Consider the following 21330-nt stretch of genomic DNA (forward strand, 5'->3'; position numbering starts at 1 on the left):
TTGTAAAGAACAAACGTCATTCTCCTATATGCTAATCTCAGTGTGATTTATTACTAGCTACCCTAAAACACAATCTTGAACTACTGCTACATCATAACAGAACCTATGCATTAGTCCATCATACTACATAAACCCTAACAACGTTCATGCCTGTAATCCGACGGACCATACTACACAAAAAACACAAGTATGCATCTAGAAATCAGCCAATACATGACTACAACAACGATTCAAGTGCTACACAAAATCCCATTAACCCACAGTACCCATCAAATCCGCATACAAAATTGGGGAAATCAAGGGGACAAGGAACACAGGTGGACTCACCTTGACCTGCTGCAAAAATCTTCAATCTTCTCAGGACTACTTCCTCCTGATCATGGCCTCGTAGTCCGTGTCACTGGAGAGAGAAGGGGCGCGCGGGCTATGAAGGGAACGAGAGAGAGAGAGAGAGAGAGAGAGAGAGAGAGAGAGAGAGACGGGCGGAGAGGGATAGAGGAAGAGGAACGATTTAGTTTTTGGGGGCCAAATGGGTCTGACAGGAGGGTTCGGCCGCCAGCGTGTCATTTGGCTCCAGGTTGGAGCACCATGTAGGCAAAACCGGGTGCCAAAACCACGTGTCATTTGGTTCCAGGTTGGAGCGCCACGTAAGCAGAACTAGGTGCCAAAACCACTGTAGGGGGTTCATTAAACAGTTTGAAAAACTTTAGAGTGCTCGTTAGACGGTGTTTCAAAGTTCAGGGGGTGGAGTAGCCATAGTACCAAAGCGGAGGGGGTTATGTAGACTTTTTTCTTTTTTATTTATATTTGTGTTTTTAGAGGCAGTGGTTTTATTATACCCTCTATTCCTTTTCTTGCAAAAGCCAAGATTTTCCTGGTCTTGGCTTTTCCCTTTTATATTGGCAGATATTTTAACCTTTTTCTTATTTTCTATTCTTTTCTTTTCGGATTCCACCAGGATAAAGTCCTCTGTTCAGAGGGCTCATCTTGGAACCTGGATTCACTCAACTGGAGGAGGAGATTGCATTTCAATATTACTCTCAACTGATTCAGTATGAGACTTATGTGTAATTTCTTTTTGTTTAATATGAAGGTTATACCTAGCCAACTCCAAACCTTTTAACACATCAAACGTTCCAAAATCCAAAGTCATGATCAGTTATAACACCCATATCACTAGTTAAAGAAGTAAAGTGGCTTCTTCAATGGGAAGCATAGAAAATAAGTTGCTATGAGAATTGTTACATTCCAGATTTCTCTTCCTTGCCATCTTCTCATTCCTCTCTATGGTAGTCAATCAGATATATTTTCTTCTTTTATTTGGAAAAATAAATTTATTTGTATATTTTATTCAGAAACTAAGGGACATTGCAGCAAAAGAAGCAGTAAAGGGCAACCATTTCTTCCTGGAAGCAGATATAAAAGGACCTGGTCTAAAACTTGACAATACTGGCAAAGCTATTCTTACTGTAAGTATATACAACTTTGGCTACTTACTGCAACGATGTGTAGATCATGTCACTTATTTTTTAAATAACCATTTACATCACTGAAGATAATTAATGCTAGATAGAATGTTTGGCCTTTATGCAGCTGTTATTTGGGAAAATCTGTTGTTTCTTTTGTCCTTCTGGATGTATAATCAAAGTAATCTAAATGTGTGTTGTCAAACTTGAACCACCACTGAAGAAGAGAGAAGAGAAAATGATACTATAACCTTACATTAAGTGTTAGATGAACAAATACACAATTACAAACATGCAGTTTTGTTATGGCTTTTATACCTTATGCTACAAACCATGGATACCCTGCATTCCAGTCTGCAACCCTTCAGAACAGTAGGCTATAGATGCACTGGTTAGGGCAATTATCTTGCAATACCCTCGACAAAATTTGTCATCTCAAAAAGATGTAAATATGTTTGATAGGCGTTGGAATTGAACTTGCTGGTCGTGGCATACTCGTTTTCTTAGCAATGCAAGTTGCTTACGTTGACTTTCTTCCAGGTTCTTCGCCATCTTGGGCGCTTCCATGAAGTTCGGGTCGGGCACCATCGGGTCTTTATACTCTCAAAGCAGGCCTGAAGATATCTCGTTTGATTTGAGTCGGTGCACATTCTGTAATCCGGCAATATCCGGTAGCCTCCAAACCGTAATATTGCAAAATGCATCTCACATGCGCTTACTTGATTCAGAGATACCTGTGCTTTTATCAGTGATCTGCTTGGCGGTGTGTTTTCATTTGTACCGTGGTTACATTAGGCCAAAGTTCCCATGACATGTATCTGTGTGGTCACAAGCTTATACATGCCGTGCAAGCTCTAATTTCCTGAATGAGTAATGTGAGAGGATGTTGTAATCATCCCTTTTCCTCTTTTTGGAGCTGTGTGCAGAGGTACCTGGACGAGCGTGATGTTTCATAGAATAGCTAGTGTTGCAGATTGCAGAGTATCAAGTTCTTGATTGCGTGGGCAACCTATATAGTTTTGGTAATCTTTGCTTGGAAGCAAGTACCAAGGTGTAGAGGCAACAGAAATTTGCTGCCTGCTCTAGAAAATGAAAGTGAGAGGAAATGTCCTTTTTTGTTGTTGTTGTGCTCATTTGGCAAGCCATCTTCAGCTGTCACAGTATTTGCTTTGAAGCTAAACTTCTGACCAGTGAACTGCTTTGCATTGAATTGCGTTATCACTAGCCTATATCTGTTGTTCGAGCCGTGAAACAGGAAATGGTCCTCATGGCTTGCGTCTTAGACTCCTAGCATGCTACCGCCGTTGGCGGCCCTGGTCCGGTGTCGCCCCTCCCTTTCCTAATGTCTCATTTGAGTTATATATGTAAGCAAGACTAGGTTTCGACCGAAGTATTAGTCACCATACATTTGTATTCCTTTATTAGTTGAAAAAATATCTTTTTGCGAATAGTTTGTTTATTTATATAATTAGAATTGTCCTGTTTCGGAAGAGTGGGCCTAGTGCAAGCGGTAGAGTCTTACCGCCTGTGACCGGAAGGTCCCGGGTTCGAGTCGTGGTCTTCTCGCATTGCACATGCGAGGATAAGGCCTGCCACTTATACCCTTCCTCAGACCCTACATAGAGTGGGAGCTCTCTGCACTGCACTGGGTACGTCCTTTAGAATTGTCCTGTTTCCATGGACCCTAATTATATCCATGGGCACAAATTTCGTATTGCTAGCATCGACCATATCCTTGGCTTAAACGTATTGTTGTCTCTCTCCTTCCTTTTTTCCTCACTCGCTCATATCCTATGTTTTGTGCAATTTATGTCAATGTCAAATGAAGATAGGTTTTAGTTTGTTCTTGGTGAGCTCCATCCCACGATAAAATCAATGTCCAAGTCTTTCACAAATTGTTTAGTTTCTTAGCCCTCTTATAAATTTAGATCATCTTATGCCTTCTCTTATGTATTTATAGTTACCTTTTCCGCTTTCCTCCTAAAGCATGTTAGTCATCATTGCTACCTTAAGGAGCCATGTTTGTTTCTAATGTGACAATGAGCATAAAAACCTATGAATGGAGGCGTTAGAACATCTTCAAGAGAGAAGCTATTTGTGCTATGTACGCTATATTTGGGTATTTTCAGAAGAAAAAAAAGTGCTCCAATAGCTCTTCTATCCTGTTCAAAAATAACAAATCCTTGCTCGCTACATAAAGCATTCCGTCGCGGCTCGCCATCCGCTTCCGCTGCGCGCGCTTGGCACTTCCCGTGCGCGTGGAGCCTTCTCCCGCGCTCGAATCCTAGTTCCCCACCGAGCTATAGCGACCCCGCACAGCCTCGGTGCCGCTGCCATGTTTGTCCCGTTCATCTTGCATGGCGGCACCACCGCAGAGCCCTGCAAGGGTCAAGCTCGAGAGTGGAGAGCCACTGCCAGCTGCCGCTAGGACTAAAACCTGGCTGCGCCTGCCACCAGTGCCGGCCCTAAGGTGCGACGAGGGCCTAAGCACAGGAGGGGCTAAGCCCAGGTATATAAACCCACAGGTCCTATAGTCTATTAGATATTAGCAAATTAATAAGAAGAGAGACATAAAATTGGCTAGGCGGTTCAAAAAGACAACATTGACATTTCTTTTCTAGTTTTCTTTTCCCATGGCCCTTGGGTACAGAGGAGGCGAGGAGTCACACTGCACACAACACACTCTTATCATGAGTTCGGGATGTGCGCCTTACACGCGCGGAGCCGGCGAGCCGCGCCGCCGCGAAGAGCTAGAGTACCGGAGATATGGACACGACGCTCGAGGACAGCGACCAAGCAGGGCTCCACGACGACGACATCTTAAATTCTTTGCTTCTTATGAATTGCGATGACCGATTAGTTGTTTAGGCCCAGGGTATTTTTTTTCTTTTTATTTTTAATCCAAATTAATTATTTGTATAGTATTCCAGACTTCTAGTACTTTGTACCTATATAGTCATATTTTTCTTCTAATTTACATAGTAGAATTTTAGAAACATTTGTCATGGGTGAGAAAAGAAAACGAATATATTATTTTTTAATCTACATTATTCCTCAATAATTATTATACATCTACAAATATATTCCTTAATCTATATTGTTCCTTGATAATTATCAGACATGTTAAATTAAAAACATGTTATTGAATTTGCTTTCGTTTTGCAAGTAAAATTAACGCCTATATATTATAAGATTTTATACATGGTCAAGAGAGACCGTTACAACGATATCACCGGAGGGCCCTTAAAATCCTAGTCCGGCACTGCCGGCCACCAATCCTTCGGTGACCAGTGGCCGGCCACAGCTGGCCAGCGGGAGCACCCGCAACCAATCCTCTGGCTCTTTAAAAAATATAGCATGCCAAATTAGAAAGAGCCCTTATTTAGTTGGCAAAATTTGGAATTTGGGGCGACTGTAGCACCTTCGTTTTTATTTGGTAAATAGTGTTCAAACATTGACTAATTAGGCTTAAAACGTTCGTCTCGCAATTTCCCACCAAACTGTGTAATTAGTTTTTCTTTTCGTTTACATTTAATGCTCCATGCATGGGCCGCAAACATTCGATGTGACAGGTACTGTAGCAACTTTTTGGACTTTGGGGTCCAACTAAACAAGGCGAGAGTCTTGGAGTTACCTATTTTTTTCAAGGAGTTATCTAATTTTACAAACTCTCTTGGAGTTGCATCCTCATCCACACCAAACCACCCATGAATAAATTATAGTCGGTCATAAGAGTAGGCTCCATATTGTTAGGACAATATTTTTATGGTCATAGTTTATGAAATTATTAGTGTACATGAATTAGATAATAATGGATGTACACATGTTATCAAAAGTTTTTTTTATAACGCCTTGTACTATATTTCTAAAAAATAGTTACCTAGAAATAGTCATGACATAATATAAAATAAATTATATATGTACAACCAATATGGTTTTTTGTGTTTGCCATTGGTTTGAGTGCATGTTGTCTTTTCACTCAGGCGAATGCCTGGAAAAAACTAAATAGAAATAAATATGTTAAAGCAATTTTTTTAGAAACAAACAACACTTTTTAAAAAATGACGAGTAACCAAAATCTTCTTTTTGATGGTTGTAAGGCTCTTTAAGCAACATTTGTCCAAGGTTGAAGACACTAAACCACACCCGCCTCTAAAAATAAAAGAATAGATGATCCACTTATTTCTCGTTATTCATTTATGTCTATATATGGCTACCTTATGCGTCCCTCTTCCTTTTTTCTCTCTTTGGCTAAACGTTACATGCAAAGCTCTCTCTTGTGCAATCTTGTTGTTTTTAATTGCCACAATTCTATCTCTGTCGCCCTCTCCAAATCAGGTAAGATCCTATCTTGTGACTAATTTAATTCCTAATAACCATTAGATAGTTGCACATGACGGAGTGACTTCGTTGCAATGAATACCAAATAAACTATTTTGTCCCCATCGACTTTGATTTGGTTTAAGAAACTTGCAAACAGGTTATTAGATTAGGCACACAATCGTTGTAACATAATATGTGCATGAAATTGAGTTCGTCTTTGTCCCATATATATTGACGTGCTTGCCGGTTTATTTTAATTTTAAGTTATTGATGAAATGTGCCAGAGATTATAAAATTTTAGGTGGAATGTTTGTTCTTGTGTACTTTGGAGCCAATGTGGATGACTGCTTGATTTTGTCTATGTGATTTCTTGTTCTTTAGCTTGGTTCATGTAAATTTTCAATGGAAGACAATTAGAACAGGACAAGCTCCAATTTAGTATGTCACACCTTAAAATTTCATAGAAAACTACTACAGGATTTAAACTAGGTACTATCTGATCAAATCCTCTAAAATTTTCTGCGATCCTTTATACCGAACAAGGCCTCAAAACACATATCTTATTTTTTACTCTCATAGTTCTCGATTTCTAGGTATTTGTCTTCGCTCCAGCATCTAGTCCTTTTCTTTAGCATATTATTTTCATGGTCAATAGTGGCTACAAATATTTCATAAAAAAATTTAATCTTGATGAAAAATGTCCACATTTAAAGTTCTTTACCATATAAATTATAGAAACTCACACCCATTACGGAGGGGTGGCTTTCACATATATAGTCATATATAGGACTTTAGTACAATTATAGTTAGACCCCTAGATATATGCATATCTAACACCCCACACTCGTAGCGGGAGGTTCACTGACACATAGACTGGACCAAAAATCAGTAAATAACTGTATTGGCAAGCCCTTGGTTATGATATCCGCGAACTGATGTGAGAATGGCACATGGAGAACACGAACTTCACCAAGGGCGACCTTCTCACGGATGAAGTGAATGTCGATCTCTATGTGCTTCGTCCGACAGTGATAGAAAGGGTTTGTTGTCATGTATACAACGCTAACGTTGTCACAGAAGACAACCGTGATAGAGGGTAGTGGTAGATGGAGCTCCTGGAGAAGCTGGCGCAACCAGCAACACTCAATGACGGCATGGGCGACGGCACGGTACTCTGCTTCAGCACTGGAGCGAGAGATAGTGTTCTGATGCTTGGACAGCCAAGACACCAAGATGTCGTTGAGGTAGACGCAGTAGCCCGATGTGGAGCAGCGGGAGTCGGGGCACCCTGCCCAGTTCGCATCTAAGTATGCCGTGAAAGACTGGGCAGGACCGGTGCCAATATGGAGACCAGCAGAAAGAGTGCCCTCGACGTAGTGAAGAATGTGTTTGATGAGGGCAAGGTGTGGCTCCCAGGGTCGTGCATGAAGAGGCACACCTGCTGACCACATAGGCCATGTCGGGGTGGGTGAGAGTAAGGTACCGTAGCGCCCGGCGAGACTACGGTACTCAGACGGGTCGGCGACTGGGACACCATCATTACATGAGAGCTTGGACTTGGATTCCAAAGGCGTCGCGGTGGGATGACACTTGGACATGCCAGCACGTTGGAGAAGCTCAACAGCGTACTAGCGTGGGTGTAAGGTGGCTATTACAATTAGATCCCTAGATATATGTATATATCTAACATAAATATAGTTCTTCTATCCACAACATTGTACCATTCAATATTAACGCAAAGTTAAATTTCGTTGTTTCATGGTTTTATATTGCATTATGATAGCAAACAGTCTTAATTATCTTTCTTAAATGAGAACATTCTGCTTTTGTTAAAAAAAATGAGAACACACAGCTCGTAGAGCTGGTCCACCTCTCCACCGACGTAGCATATGCCTTTTGAGTAATCAGATAGACTTACCCAGCAGACTACTGTATTGAGTCTTTGACTTACTTCCATTTTCTTGTATCATGTAGTTTTAAATGTAGATAAATGCCACATCATTTTGAATTTTGATGTTGTACACTCCATCTTCTAGTTTGTCAAGCATGCTTGCGTCTTGCCTTGACAAAGCTGCAATTTGTTTTGTTGCTTGTGAATGCACCCCATTTCTATACTGTTACTAGTGCTTTGAGTTTTGCTTCCTGTAATCCGATGCTTCTATGATTGGCAAAGGGCAGTCCATTGTTGTGCTACTGGTCTGTTAGCTTTTCACAGAGAGAACTTCTTTTAAGAGTGAAAACGACCACCTAATTGAGATTGTTTAATGCACCTGAAGTTTCAAACCATGACATAAATTCGATGTCGATGTATGTCCACGTTCCTGAATTTTGTGCCTTCTTCCTGTTAGGATGTTCTAAACTCTAGGTGTAGATCTAGCGGGTAAAGAACATCTATTGGTGTACCTTGGTAGCTAGTGCGTCCGCAGCGACCGGAGATGAAGTGTAGTCGTAGTCCCTACGGCGACGCGAGGTACATCGTCCCGGTGGTGGCACTGCAGAGGCGACGGCGGAGTCGGTGGTGCTTCCCGTCGCTGGCAGCATCCTTCTTTAGATCGGATTAGTGTTTCTCTGTAGGTGGTTACGGCGGCTCAAGTCAACCTCGTAGTTCGAGCCCTGATCCCACCTCTCTTCTTATAGTGCTATGCGACAGGGGTCCACCAACCATATTAGGGTTGGGCGCCCCCGATCAAGACACAAATCCAAGGGTCTAGGCCTATTGGTGGAGATCAACTAACATTCTCCTCCTTGATCTCACTACCATCTTTCAATTTCATATCATTTATTTTTATTCATTCCATTACAGATTAGCGCATAGAGCATGTTTCATCGTCACGGTCAATTACCGATAGATTTAACAGCTGCAACATACCATTATGTTCTGAAATAAATACTTAACTTTGGGCCTTCTTTTGTCTAGGAATTTTAGGCTTTCTCTTAAACCCATGCGAGCTACATGTTCTCTGAACACGTTGGGTGGTAAGCCTTTTGTAAGCGGATCCGCGAGCATCCTTTCGGTACTTATATGCTCAAGACTTATGGCATGATCCCAGACTTTATCTTTCACAACATAATACTTTATGTCAATGTATTTGGCAGCACCACTTGACTTATTGTTGTGAGCATACTATACTGTTGGATTATTATCGCAGTATAACTTTAAGTGGTCTATAGATGTCGTCAACCACCTTCAAACCGGGTATGAACTTCTTTAGCCAGTTCATCTGCCCCGTTGCCTCATAACACGCTACAAACTCGGCATACATTGTGGATGATATAGTGACAGTTTGCTTTGAGCTTTTCTATGAAATAGCTCCCTCTGCGAGAGTGAATACATATCCAGACGTGGATTTTCTATCATCTTCCGCATAATCAGAATCTTAATATTCCACTATATGGAGTAAATCAGATCTTCTATACGTCATCATGAGGCCTTTCGTTCCTTGCAAATAACGCAAGACTTTCTTTACTAATTTCTAATGTTCTGTTCTAGGATTGCTCTGGAATCTACCAAGTAACCCGGTAACAAATGCCAAGTCAGGGCGCGTACATACTTGAGCATATTGCAAGCTTTCGACAGCTAAAGCATATGGAACTGTTTTCATTTGATCGATTTTATATTGGTTCCTGGGGCATTGAAAATCCTCATATCTGTCGCCTATAGGAGCAGGTGAGGGACTACATTTGTGCATACTGAATTTTTTTAAGATTCTTTCTATGTATGCCTTTTGTGACAGTCCTAATACCCCTTTACTTCTATCTCGGTGAATCTCGATCCCTAGAACGAACGAGGCTTCACCAAGATCTTTTGTATCAAATTTTGAGGACAAAAACTTCTTTGTCTTCAGTAGTAGATTGACATCACTACTATCAATTAAGATGTCGTCCACATACAGGACAAGAAAGATAAACTTCCCATTCTTAAACTTTGTATAGACACAATTGTCCTCAATATTCTCTTTAAACCCAAAATTCCTTATTGTCTGATCAAACTTCAAGTACCACTGTCTTGAAGCTTGTTTTAATCCATAAATGGATTTCTTTAAGCGACATCTCATTCATTCTTTTCCTTCCATGACAAAACCTTTCGGTTGTGTCATGTAAACATTTTCCTCCAAGTCCCCGTTGAGAAATATCGTCTTTACATCCATTTGATGTAATTCTAAATCGTGATGTGCACTAATGCCATTATGATTCTGAAGGAATCCTTACATGAGACTGGAGAAAAGGTCTTATTATAATCAATCCCTTCTCTTTGCGTAAAGCCTATTGCCACAAGTCACACTTTATATCTCTCTATATTCCCTTGAGAGTCAAGTTTTGTTTTGTAGACCCATTTACAGCCTACTGTTTTTGCTCCTTTAGGAATTATTTTCAAGTCCCAAACTTTATTGGCATTTATAGATTTCATTTCATCTTCCATGGCCTCAAGCCACTTCGATGAATGATCACTTCTCATGGCTTCTTCAAATGAGGTGGGATCATCCTCCATTTGAAATTCCTCAGTGTTGTATACTTCATAGTCAGCAGGAATAGCTGATTTTCTAACTCTTTGAGACCTTCTAGGGGCCTCCACATTTGGCACATCTTGTTTGAGGATGTTGTTGTCCCCCTCATGTGTGGCAATGGGTTCTATAGGATCCTGAAGAACAGGTTCCTCATCGTCATTCATTGTTGCCACAAGCGGAATAACAACAGGTGCTGGCACCACAGTATCTTGTACTGTCGGTGCAGCAACATCAGGCAGTGAGAAAAATAGCTCATGAATCATCGGAGTGGGCGCATACACCCGCTTCTCTTCAAGGTCAATTTCTCGAGCTACCATGCTCTCCCTCACCATTTCATCATTTAGGAAGACTACGTGTCTCGTTTTCATAAACTTTGTATGTCTGTTTGGACAGTAGAAACAAAAACCTTTTGACTTTTCTGGGTAGCCAATGAAATGGCAACTTACTATTTTAGGATCTAGTTTTCCAATGTTTGGGTTAAATACTTTAGCCTCAGCAGGACTCCCCCCCACACGTAAGTGGTTTAGTGAGGGTACTCTTCCTATCCACAACTCATACGATGTTTTGGGTACGAACTTACTTGGTACTCTATTGAGAATATGAATGGCGGTTTTTAACGCCTCCATCCACAGGCTCAATGGTAAGGTGGAGTAACTTATCATACTGCACACCATATCCATCAGGGTACGATTGCGTCTTTCAACTACTTCATTTTACTGAGGTTTGCCCAGTATAGAATACTGGGCTACTATGCCATTTTTCTGTAAGAACCTCACAAAAGATCCTAGAACTTGGCCATATGGGGTATGCCGACCGTAGTACTCCCCCCATAGTTGGACCTGACTATCTTAATCTTTAAATTGTGTTGGTTTTCAACTTCTGCCTTAAATATCTTAAATTTATCCAATGTTTCTATTCTTTCTTTGATTGGATAAATGTAGCCATAACGGGAGTGATCATCTGTGAATGTTATGAACGAATCATAACCATCCATACTCTTTACAGAAAACTGACCATAGATGTTTATGTGAATAATCTGTAAAATTCCTACGCTTTGTTTGACATCTTTCTTAATTTTCTTTATATACTTTCTTTTTATGCATTCTCTGCATTGTTCTAAATCTGAGAACTCTAATGGAGGAAGAATTTCATTCTTGACTAGTCTTTCTATTCCCCTCTCGAAATATGGCATAAACGACAGTGCCATAATTTCGACGACGCATCATGAGCTCTCTTTCATTTTCTGTTTATATCCACAGATGAGGATACATTCTCATTTTCGCATGCAACATTCTCATCATCGCATACAACATTTACATCATCACATAGTGATAACAAATAGTATATGCTCTCTTATGCCACCATTTTCAGAGTACCTCTCTGTCACTAGTTGCTTTATTAGCTGGATAGCATATGTCTTTGAAGAGCCAGTGAACTGACTCTTTATTCTATCGAGATACTCGGTGACCGTGTCACACTCTGGGAGTGAGCCCATAATTGTAGGCTCAATCATTTTCTTTATCACAGCCAAACATTTCGGCAGTGACCCACTTCCTATGCTCAAGGTCATAGGACATTTTTTAGGATTTAAAAATCCTCTCTTTAGTTTCTCAAGCGGCATTAGCCTCGTTTGTCTTCCTCACCGGTGTCACAGGTTCAGTGGGACACGGTGAGGTGACTACCTAGTCCACCTCAGCCAAGATGAAGGCCAGGTCAATCTTTTTCTTTCACTCCGTGTAGTTGTCACCTTTAAGAGTGGGGATCTCTAACAATTGAATGTCTTGATTCCAACGTTGGTCAAAATTAAAACATACAATTGTTCTTATATACTAATTCTACATCACCGTTGGGCAGAAATAGAATTAATACATAAAATCTTTAAAATTACGATATTGTTATTAACAACGTTGGTTAAAAAATAACGACATCATAATCATGTCAAAATCACTAATTCTACATCACCGTTGAACAGAAATAGAATTAATGCATAAAATCATTAAAATTACAATATTATTATTAATAACGTTGGTCAAAAAATAACATCATAATTATGTCAAAATCTCTTTTTCTCTAATTAAATATCACGTTGGTTCAAAATAACTGGAAAATAAATAATTTCTTTAGCAACGGAAAAACTAATTCAATTTAATGAATTTTGCCCATAGGAAAAATCTATTTTCTATTTTCTTTAAGCCATTAATCAATTTCTAGGAAATAAACATTTACTGGAAAAAGAAAAAGGGAAAACTGATTCATTTCTGTCACTGTTTTCGGCCCAACCGGCAAAACGGCTGAAAGCTCTAGTTTGGTTTTGGTTAATTGATGAAACTCTAAGTGCTAACCTAGTTTATCAAAGTGATTGGTTAATTAATGAAACCCTAAGTGTTAACCTAGTTTATCAAAGTGATTATGAGATAGGTAGCACTACTCTAAGTGATGAAGCAATGACGAAGATCATGACAATGGTGATAGCATGGTGATGATCAAATGCTTAAACTTGGAAAAGAAGAAAGAGAAAAACAAAAGGCTCAAAGCAAATGTATAAGATGTAGGAGCCATTTTGTTTTAGTGATCAAGACACTTAGTGAGTGTGATCGCATTTAGGATAGATAGCCGTACTATTAAGAGGAGTGAAACTCGTATCGAAATGCGGTTGTCAAAGTGCCACTAGATGCTCTAACTCATTGCATATGCATTTAGAATCTAGTGGATCACTAACACCTTTGAAAATGTTTGTGAAAATATGCTAACACATATGCACAAGGTGATACACTTGGTGGTTAGCACAGTTGAGCAAGGGTGAAGAAAATAGAGGAGATGCCAGCGTCGATCAAGTGACCGGACGCTGGATCTAAATGCACCGGATGCTGACTGCCTGCGTCCGGTCGCGCTGACCTGACGGTACAGTAGCTAGGGTATACCACCGGACACTGGGCTATTTTCGGTCGTGGTGGACTGGACACGTCCGGTCGAGGAAAAATGGATTTGGACCCTTACTGTACTCGACCGGACGCTGAGGCTCCAGCGTCCGGTTAGTTTAGCTGGAGCGTCCGGTCAGCACTTAGCCGTTGTGATCTGACAATTCTGTTTTAACTTAGAGTGACACGTGGCAAAAGTCAGTGGACCGGACGTTGAGTCTAGGGTCCGGTCAGTCTGACCGGAGCATCCGGTCAGACCGCGTTATGCCTAGTGAAGGGGTATAACGGCTCTATTTGATGGGGGCTCTATTTATAGCCCCATGGCCAGCTCAAGGGACAACTCTTGCACATTTTCATTGACATAGCAACCTTGTGAGCTTAGCCAAAGCCCCCCCACTCATCTCCATCATTGATCCATCATCATTGTGAGATTGGGAGAGAATCCAAGTGCATTGCTTGAGTGATTGCATCTAGAGGCACTTGGTATTCATGTTGCGCTGCGGATTTCGCTTGTTTCTCTTGGTAGTTGCCACCACCTAGATGGTTGGAGCAGCGGTGAAGGATCAGCACGAGTTGGTGATTGTTCATGGCCGCCTTCGGTGATTGTGAGGGGAGTTGTACCTTCCCCGACAGAGTGTCGAAAGGTAACTCTAGTAAATTGCTCGTGTCATTGAGTTACCTCACTTGTGGGTCGGTTCTTGTGGTGTCCTATCGTGTGGACGAGGTTTGTAAAACACCTCTTAGTCGCCAAACCACCAAGTGTTGGTCGACACAACGGGGACGTAGCGTGTTGGCAAGCACGTGAACCTCGGGAGAAAATCGATTGTCTCTTGTCTTTGGCATTCTCCCGGTGATTGGCTATATATTCATCTTGTGATTGGTTTGTCCCCTACACGGTGGTATAATCACCCTACTCACTTATTTACATTCTTGCAAACTAGTTGACACAAGCTTTTTAGTATAATTAGAATTGAGAGCTTGCTTTATTATTTACATTCATCTAGTTGAGCTCTTTAGAGTAGCAAGGTTGGGAGCTCTTAGTGAGTAGTTACATAGCAAGTTTGGGTGTCTAAGTAATCATTGCAACTAGAATTATTGGATAGGTGGCTTGCAACCCTTGTAGAGCTAGAGCAAGTTTGCATTACGCTATTTGTCATACTAATCAAATTGCTCTAGTTGATTTGTAGATTTTTAAATAGGCTATTCACCCTCCTCTAGCCATATTAGGACCTTTCAACGGCCCACGGCCCACGGCCGCGTGTGCTCCCCCATGCCCAGGCCGCAACCTAGGCCTAGGCCGAGAAAGTGGCCCAGTGCTCGTGCCCGCCTAAGCCAAAAGCCATCCCGGCTGTTCATAGCCGCTCGATCAAGATCGACGATCGTCCGCGCGTCTTGGGAGATCAAAAGCGCGCCGCAGCCGGTGCCCCAAAACCCTAATTCCATTTCGCATTCTCTGCTTCTCTCTCTTCGCTCTCTCTCTTCGCCGCTCTCCTCTTCCCTCTCAGCGTAGCCACAGCGAGCGACCGAGAGCGAGACGCGATGCGGGGATGGCGGCTCCGCCATGGCACCCCTCGCCGGCACACGTGTGCGGCCGAAGCCATGCGCGGCACCATCAAGCGGCACCACGGTGGTGCCCTTTGGACCGAGCCCAAGGCGAAGATCGTGCGGCGGCGCTTCTCCCACCCCGATGGCTGAGGTTATTTTCCTGTGCAGTGTCCACGCGACTGCCAGCAGTGGAAACGGAGCGGGCGGACCCCAGGTAGGAGCCCCTACCCCTTTGTCCGTTCACTCTCTTCCCCTTTCTCATCGCGAGTTAGGGTTTCGTTAGGTAAGACACCTTGCTAGCTCTTCTCCTTTTCCCTTCTTTTCTTTTGGATCTGCTTTCTTTTCTTCTTGGAGCTTTGCCGATTGGGGATTAGGGTTAGGGTTGCGTACTGTTCTTCTTCCCCGAGCTGTTTGCGCGGGTTAGGGTTAGGGTTTGACTCACTGGAGTCACTATTCATCTTCCCCAGCGAGTTCTTCGTGGGTTTGAGCTCGGATTCGGGTTCTTCTTGAAGCCGAGTCCTTCTTCTTACTCCTTTCCTTCACCCTGTTAGGGTTGGGGTTCGGCGATCCTCTTTTAGATCCAAAAACTGAATCTCTCACCCTAGCTCTATTCTTTTCTTGTCGTGCGCCGGTGAAGACGGCGATGCGGCATCTTTCCCCGCTCAGTGGCGGTGGTGATCGGGAGTTGAGTGACGGCCGCCACCCCCGGTCTCTTTTCATTTTCTTTTACCCGGTTAGGGTTAGGGTTTCAATCCGAACTAGATCGAACCCACTATTATTCTTCGATTTCTTTTCAATTCTCTACCCCATACTAGATCTACACACTGGCAACCTTTGCTCTGATACCATTGTTAGAAAGTTCTAAACTCTAGGTGTAGATCTAGCGGGTAAAGAACATCTGTTGGTGTACCTTGGTAGCTAGTGCGTCCGCAGCGACCGAAGATGAAGTGCAGTCGCAGTCCCTACGGTGACGCGAGGTACAACGTCCCAGTGGTGGCACTGCAGAGGCGACGACGAAGTCGGTGGAGCTTCCTGTCGCTGGCAGCACCCTTCTTTAGATCGGATTAGTGTTTCTCTGTAGGTAGTTACGGCGGCTCAGGTCAACCTCGTAGTCCGAGCCTTGATCCCCACCTCTCTTCTTATAGTGCTGTGCGACAGGGGCCCACCAACCATATTAGGGTTGGACGCCTCCGATCAAAGCACAGATCCAAGGATCCAATAGGCCGTTGGGCATATTGGTGGAGATCAACTAACACTTCCAACTTATTTTGCTAAGCTATCAAGGTATGCAGAATCTTAATTTGTTTCCTTTTTTTCCCTGGAGTTATATGTACCCCATTTTCCTCTTTGAGACTGTCCAAGAATGTCACTTCACCATTATTAAGAAGGAAATAGCAGGGAGTTTGAAAACAACCAAAGCTAACTAACCAAGAAGATACCCTTAACTTGTATGATTCTACAAGGACATTAGCAAACAATTTTGGTTCTTCTTCTTGAAATCAGTGAACATGTTGTCTTATGTGATTAGAATTTCATTAGAGGATATCAATCGCCAAAGTTACAGCAGATGTCACTGCTTACTGCATTGTCTTCTTGGACAAGCATGGTCACACAATCCCGTTCCTTCGTTGTCTCTACCATTGGTCTTTCTTGGTGAGGCTAAACTTCTTTAGTCGTCGTCATTGTTGCTTGCTAGATTCTTTTATATAATACATGTAGTATATTACTGCATATTCATGGTCTGCCTTGATGTGTGTGTACAGAGGATTCTGTCGTTCTTCGTAAGACTTTGTCTCATCGGTTGTTGTTGACTTGAAGCCACCCATTTCATTAATCCCTGATAGCTAGCATAACCTTTTCTTGACTTCCGAACCCATAAGTTGCTTGATGCATTGGATTCCCTGCAAGTGACTATTACTTACGGATTATCATTTATCAATGTCTATGTGAAGTGTATATAAAGACTGTTCCATTTGCAATTGCCTGGTGCTGCTGATCTAGCAACTACGGGGCTTCTTGAAGTATGTATATGAACATTGTCTCCTCTTTTTTTTCTTCTGAATTTGTATGAACAGGAAGCAGAAGTATGTTGTTACTCTGGTGCTTTGATTTCATTGCAAATGGGCTATGATGGCAGGAAGGTGCTCAATCTAGGTGTTTCTTTGTAGCCAGGAGAATCTGATTATTGCCCAGCGAACAAAAACAAACCCTTAGGCTATTCGACGGTCTTTTAGAGAAAGATCAGCATGGGTTCCTATGCTAATGGCAGCACCTGTGGAGATGATGATCCTCCATCAGTGGAGGAGCTGAAAGAACCAGCTTTTCCTCTTAAAACAATGCCACTGCATGCTAATGGCTGGTTGAATGACATGAAGATATCCTCGCCTACTGCTATCCGAGTGAACATTGGTAACAATGTTGCTTTTGATCCCATCTACAGAGCTTGGACTGTGAGTCCACATCTTACTTATCAATACCTCGTAGCTGTAGCCTTGAAACTGTAAGAGTTGGTACTAATAGCCAATTTCTTGTCATTTACAGAAGAAGTATCCTTCAGCTCTAAACGCATTTGAAAAAATTGTTGCCTATGGCAAAGGCAAGAAGATAGCGCTGTTCTTGGATTATGATGGAACCCTCTCGCCAATTGTTGATGAACCTGACCATGCTGTCATGTCTGATCAGGTAATTGCATTGCAGCATCAATATCTTAATTAAAGAGTTCCCTTCTCTCAGTTGAATTTTACAGATGCGGGAGGTGGTGAGGAGTGCTGCACTGCATCTTCCCACTGCGATTATCAGTGGAAGGTCTTGCGATAAGGTGAATACATTATAGATTATCCTTCCCCGTGGATTATATTTTATACCTAAACTTATCTCTTCCTGGGCTTTAACTTAACTCCTTTGAAACTATTTTAGGTGTTTGATTTTGTAAAACTCACCGAACTATACTATGCTGGTAGCCATGGAATGGATATCATGGGTCCAGTGGGAAAAGCTGGTTCTACCACTGACCATAGAAGCAGCACTAACTCCAGTAAGAAGCAGGTGTGAAAATGCATCAGCAATTAAGCCAACTAGTTATGATGCATTTTCAATCTTTAGCTTGTTCAGTGCAAAGAACAATGTATATTTCTTCAATTTGGAGTTTCTTTTTCTCTCATTACTGTTTTTGGTAGAACAAGGAGATGAAGATCTTTCAGGCTGCTAGCGAATTCTTACCAATGATTGACGAGGTAAAAAAAAAAAATCAGGCTTCACAACTCCATGTACTGAGATTAAGGTATTCAATGCAGCACCGTGTGATGCAGGTCTTTAGATTGCTCGTTGATAAGGTCAGGGGAATTGATGGCACGAAAGTTGAAAACAACAAATTCTGCGTGTCGGTGCACTACCGCAATGTCAATGAGAAGGTGAAAATTTTAATTTACTAAAAAATGATTTGGAAGGGAGAACCACTCAGTCACATTCACAGGTTTCCTGCTTCTGATTAATTTGATTTTCAGGACTGGCCACTCGTTGCACGGTGCACAGACGACGTCCTGAAAGCCTATCCTCGCCTCCGACTGAGTCATGGACGAAAGGTACACCCCCGTAAATGCAAACTCTGACAATTTGTGCCCTTTTTTTACGGCAAATGACCGTGGGGGAGATCGCAGAGTGATATATTTTGTATTAATAAAAGGTAGAACGTGCTTACAAACAGGGATTAAGTAAAAGCATCCAGCCAAACACAAAAGGATGACCGTAGGTCATCCTTGAAACGAACAGACCGCAAGAAACATTGATTTTTAAAGTTTGTCAACCAGTCCGATGGAGTTGGATCACGCCTCTGAAAAACCTTGTCATTGCGCATCTTCCACAACTCCCATGCTGTTAACAGGGCTGCCTCGGTGAAGAAAGGAACATTGTGAACCTACCCCACCTGTACCAATCTATCCGAAAGTTGCAGCGTGTCATTCCAGTCAAAATGGATGATTGCCCAACATTCCTTCGCGAAGGGGCAGTTGAAGAATAAGTGATCAATGGTCTCCTCTTCACCATGGTTGCACATGACACAGATCTTATCATCCTGTACGTTCAGATGTCAGTCTCTGGAGCATAGACTTGGTATTCAAACGGTCCGCTAGGACAAGCCACGCAAAGAATTTCACGCGTGGAGTGCATCTAGATTTCCAGATGGCTTTGAAGATTGGATGTGCTTCCATGGTACTGAAGACATGAGAGTAGAAACGCCGTGAAGTATGCACATTGCCCCAGGTGGGCAGCCAGCAATCCTTGGCATCAGCATCGTATGGCAAGTTCTGTAGGTGCAGTTGCAGGACTTCATATTCCTCAAAAGCTTGCTGCGAGAGCGGGAGGAAGAAAAGTTCATCAAGGTCTGTTGCTTGCATGACCTCCGGCATTGAGGCATTCTCATTACTTGCAAAGGATGCCAACCTTGGAAACTCTTGGGATAGAACGGCATCAGGCCAAATATCATCCCAGAAACAGATTGTCGAACCATCCCCAATCTCACACTTGGCAATGCTTCGAAAGATGATGCTGAGACAAAGAACATCCTTCCACTAGAAGGAGCCAACTTCCCTAGATGCATGGGGTACTTTGGTGGTATAATATTTTCTCCACACAAGGTGCACCCATGGGGTGTCAACTTTGTTATAGAATTTGAAGAGATGTTTGAGTAGTAACGCATCATTTTGCAATCTGAGGTTAAGAACTCCCAGCCCCCCTTTCTCCTTGGGCTGCATAATAACTTCCCATGCAACTAAATTCTCCCCTTTCTTTTGGGCATCATTACCTCTCCAAAGGCATTGCTTTCGTGCTCTGTCGATGTTGTCAATGACCCCTTTTGGTAGCTTGATGGTACACATAGCATATGTGGTGATGGGGGTTATAGCCGAGTTAACCATTTCCAAGCGGCCCGAGTAAGAAAGCCATGTGGAGCACGCAGAGAGCCTCCTCTCTATTCTGTCCATCATCGGGGTGAAGTCCTCAATGTGTGGCTTGGTCGTGTCCATGGACAAACCCAAATACGTGAACGGCATAGAACCAATATCACAGCCCAATGTGTTTGCCAGATGGGTCATCTTCTCCTCATTGACGTTGATGGAGTACATATGTGATTTACTGTAGTTAACTTTAAGCCCGGTTGACTCCGAAAAGCTGTGCAACCAAGCCTTAAGAAAGATCAGCTGTCTAGCATCGGCTTGCAACATCATCAACGTACTGAACTATTGGAAAATCCGCAATTGGTTGTGGAATTGGAACTCTGAGCAAATTCATAGCAGCAGCCCGGTTGATTAAAATCTGCAAAAGTTCAGCCGCTATAACAAAGAGGAGGGGACCCCTCTCTTGCACTTGAAATTTTTTCCTGGGACGCCATTGAGTAGGACAACAGATGAACCTGAAGAAAAAATGGCTTGAACCCAATCCAACCATCTCTGTGGGAACCCCATGTGAGCCATAACTTGCATAATAGCTGAATGTTCCACTGTATCAAACGCTTTCTAATTTTAGGATGATGATCTCTCTTTTCGACTGATGGCACTGGTGAATGTACTCATAACTCCATGCTAAGCAGTCTTGAATCGTGCGAGAGCGAATAAAACCATATTGATTTTGATGAACAACTCTCAAGATGACAGCCTGCAATCTCTCAGCTAGAATCTTGGTGATGACCTTGAGCGAGATGTTCATTAGGGAGGGGGCGAAAATCATTTACTGTCTCTGGACTGTCCTTTTTAGGAACCAGGGTGATATAAGAAGTGTTGATGCATTCAAGATTAATCTGACCCGAGAAGAACTTTGAGCAAATTGAAGGAGATGAAACTAACTGCTGCAATGCAGGTTTTAGAAGTTCGTCCAGTGATAGACTGGAACAAGGGGAAGGCTGTGGAGTTCTTGCTGGACTCCCTAGGGCTAGCTGACTCTGACGAAGTGCTCCCTATCTACATCGGAGATGACCGAACAGATGAGGACGCGTTCAAGGTCCGTGGTTTGGTGTAGATGCAGAAAATCCATCCCTTTTTTTTCATGTGGATATGGACTTGATGGTTTAAATCTGCAGGTTTTACGGGGGGACAAACGGGGTTTTGGAATTTTGGTGTCATCTGTACCAAAGGAATCTCACGCCTTGTACTCCCTGGTGGATCCAACTGAGGTAAATTCATGATTTGCGCAGGGCTGACTGTATCACTTACTGCACAACAATCTATATAATAATTGGATTGCTTTGTTCTCCGCCATATATCAAACTTTACACGATGCATTAGTTTTCAGGGAAAAAAACAACTGTTTGTATTCAGATACTGTACTCTGTGCCATTCCAATTGTAGGTGATGGACTTCCTGAAGAGACTAGTGAAATGGAAGGAGGAAGAAGCATAACGAATAACAATGAAGTAGTTGTTAATATCTGTTGATGATTTTAGGGTTAATCTCTGACAAAGAGGACTAGGGAACTCAACTGCACCTGATGTCAATTCTACAGTCTGTAGCCAATCTCTTTATTGTAGCCTGGTAATCCATTACTGCATTGTATATCGTCATGTCAAAGAATCTAAAGCATTCTGTG

General features: G+C 42.3%; 1 protein-coding gene across 3 annotated transcripts; it reads left to right on the forward strand.

The window, feature by feature from the left end:
• Positions 1-5723: 5723 nt before the first annotated feature.
• Positions 5724-21283, forward strand: LOC136552350 (probable trehalose-phosphate phosphatase 10). Of its 3 annotated transcripts, none has more exons than XM_066543890.1 (11): positions 5724-5804; positions 16833-17207; positions 17299-17439; positions 17504-17575; positions 17674-17802; positions 17934-17990; positions 18066-18167; positions 18261-18338; positions 20605-20745; positions 20825-20917; positions 21093-21283. In XM_066543890.1, exons 2-11 carry the CDS (start codon positions 17004-17006, stop codon positions 21141-21143), a joined length of 1068 nt encoding a protein of 355 aa, XP_066399987.1. In that variant the 5' UTR covers positions 5724-5804; positions 16833-17003; the 3' UTR covers positions 21144-21283. The 3 variants fall into 3 exon arrangements, with proteins under 3 accessions (XP_066399987.1, XP_066399988.1, XP_066399990.1); XM_066543891.1 differs by lacking the exon at positions 5724-5804 and adding an exon at positions 16759-16778 and having other exon boundaries at positions 16895-17207; XM_066543893.1 differs by lacking the exon at positions 5724-5804 and adding an exon at positions 16766-16778 and having other exon boundaries at positions 16926-17207.
• The last annotated feature ends 47 nt before the right edge of the window (positions 21284-21330 follow it).

This window comes from Miscanthus floridulus, chromosome 4 (assembly GCF_019320115.1).
Source record: "Miscanthus floridulus cultivar M001 chromosome 4, ASM1932011v1, whole genome shotgun sequence".
Lineage (NCBI taxonomy): Eukaryota > Viridiplantae > Streptophyta > Magnoliopsida > Poales > Poaceae > Miscanthus > Miscanthus floridulus.

Excerpts from the sequence above, each read along its gene's own strand:
- LOC136552350 (XM_066543890.1), top strand. The coding sequence starts at position 17,004 with ATGGGTTCCTATGCTAATGGCAGCACCTGTGGAGATGATGATCCTCCA. Across the intron at positions 17,208-17,298 it reads CCATCTACAGAGCTTGGACT|AAGAAGTATCCTTCAGCTCT; the intron begins GTGAGTCCACAT and ends TGTCATTTACAG. Across the intron at positions 17,803-17,933 it reads CTAACTCCAGTAAGAAGCAG|AACAAGGAGATGAAGATCTT; the intron begins GTGTGAAAATGC and ends TGTTTTTGGTAG.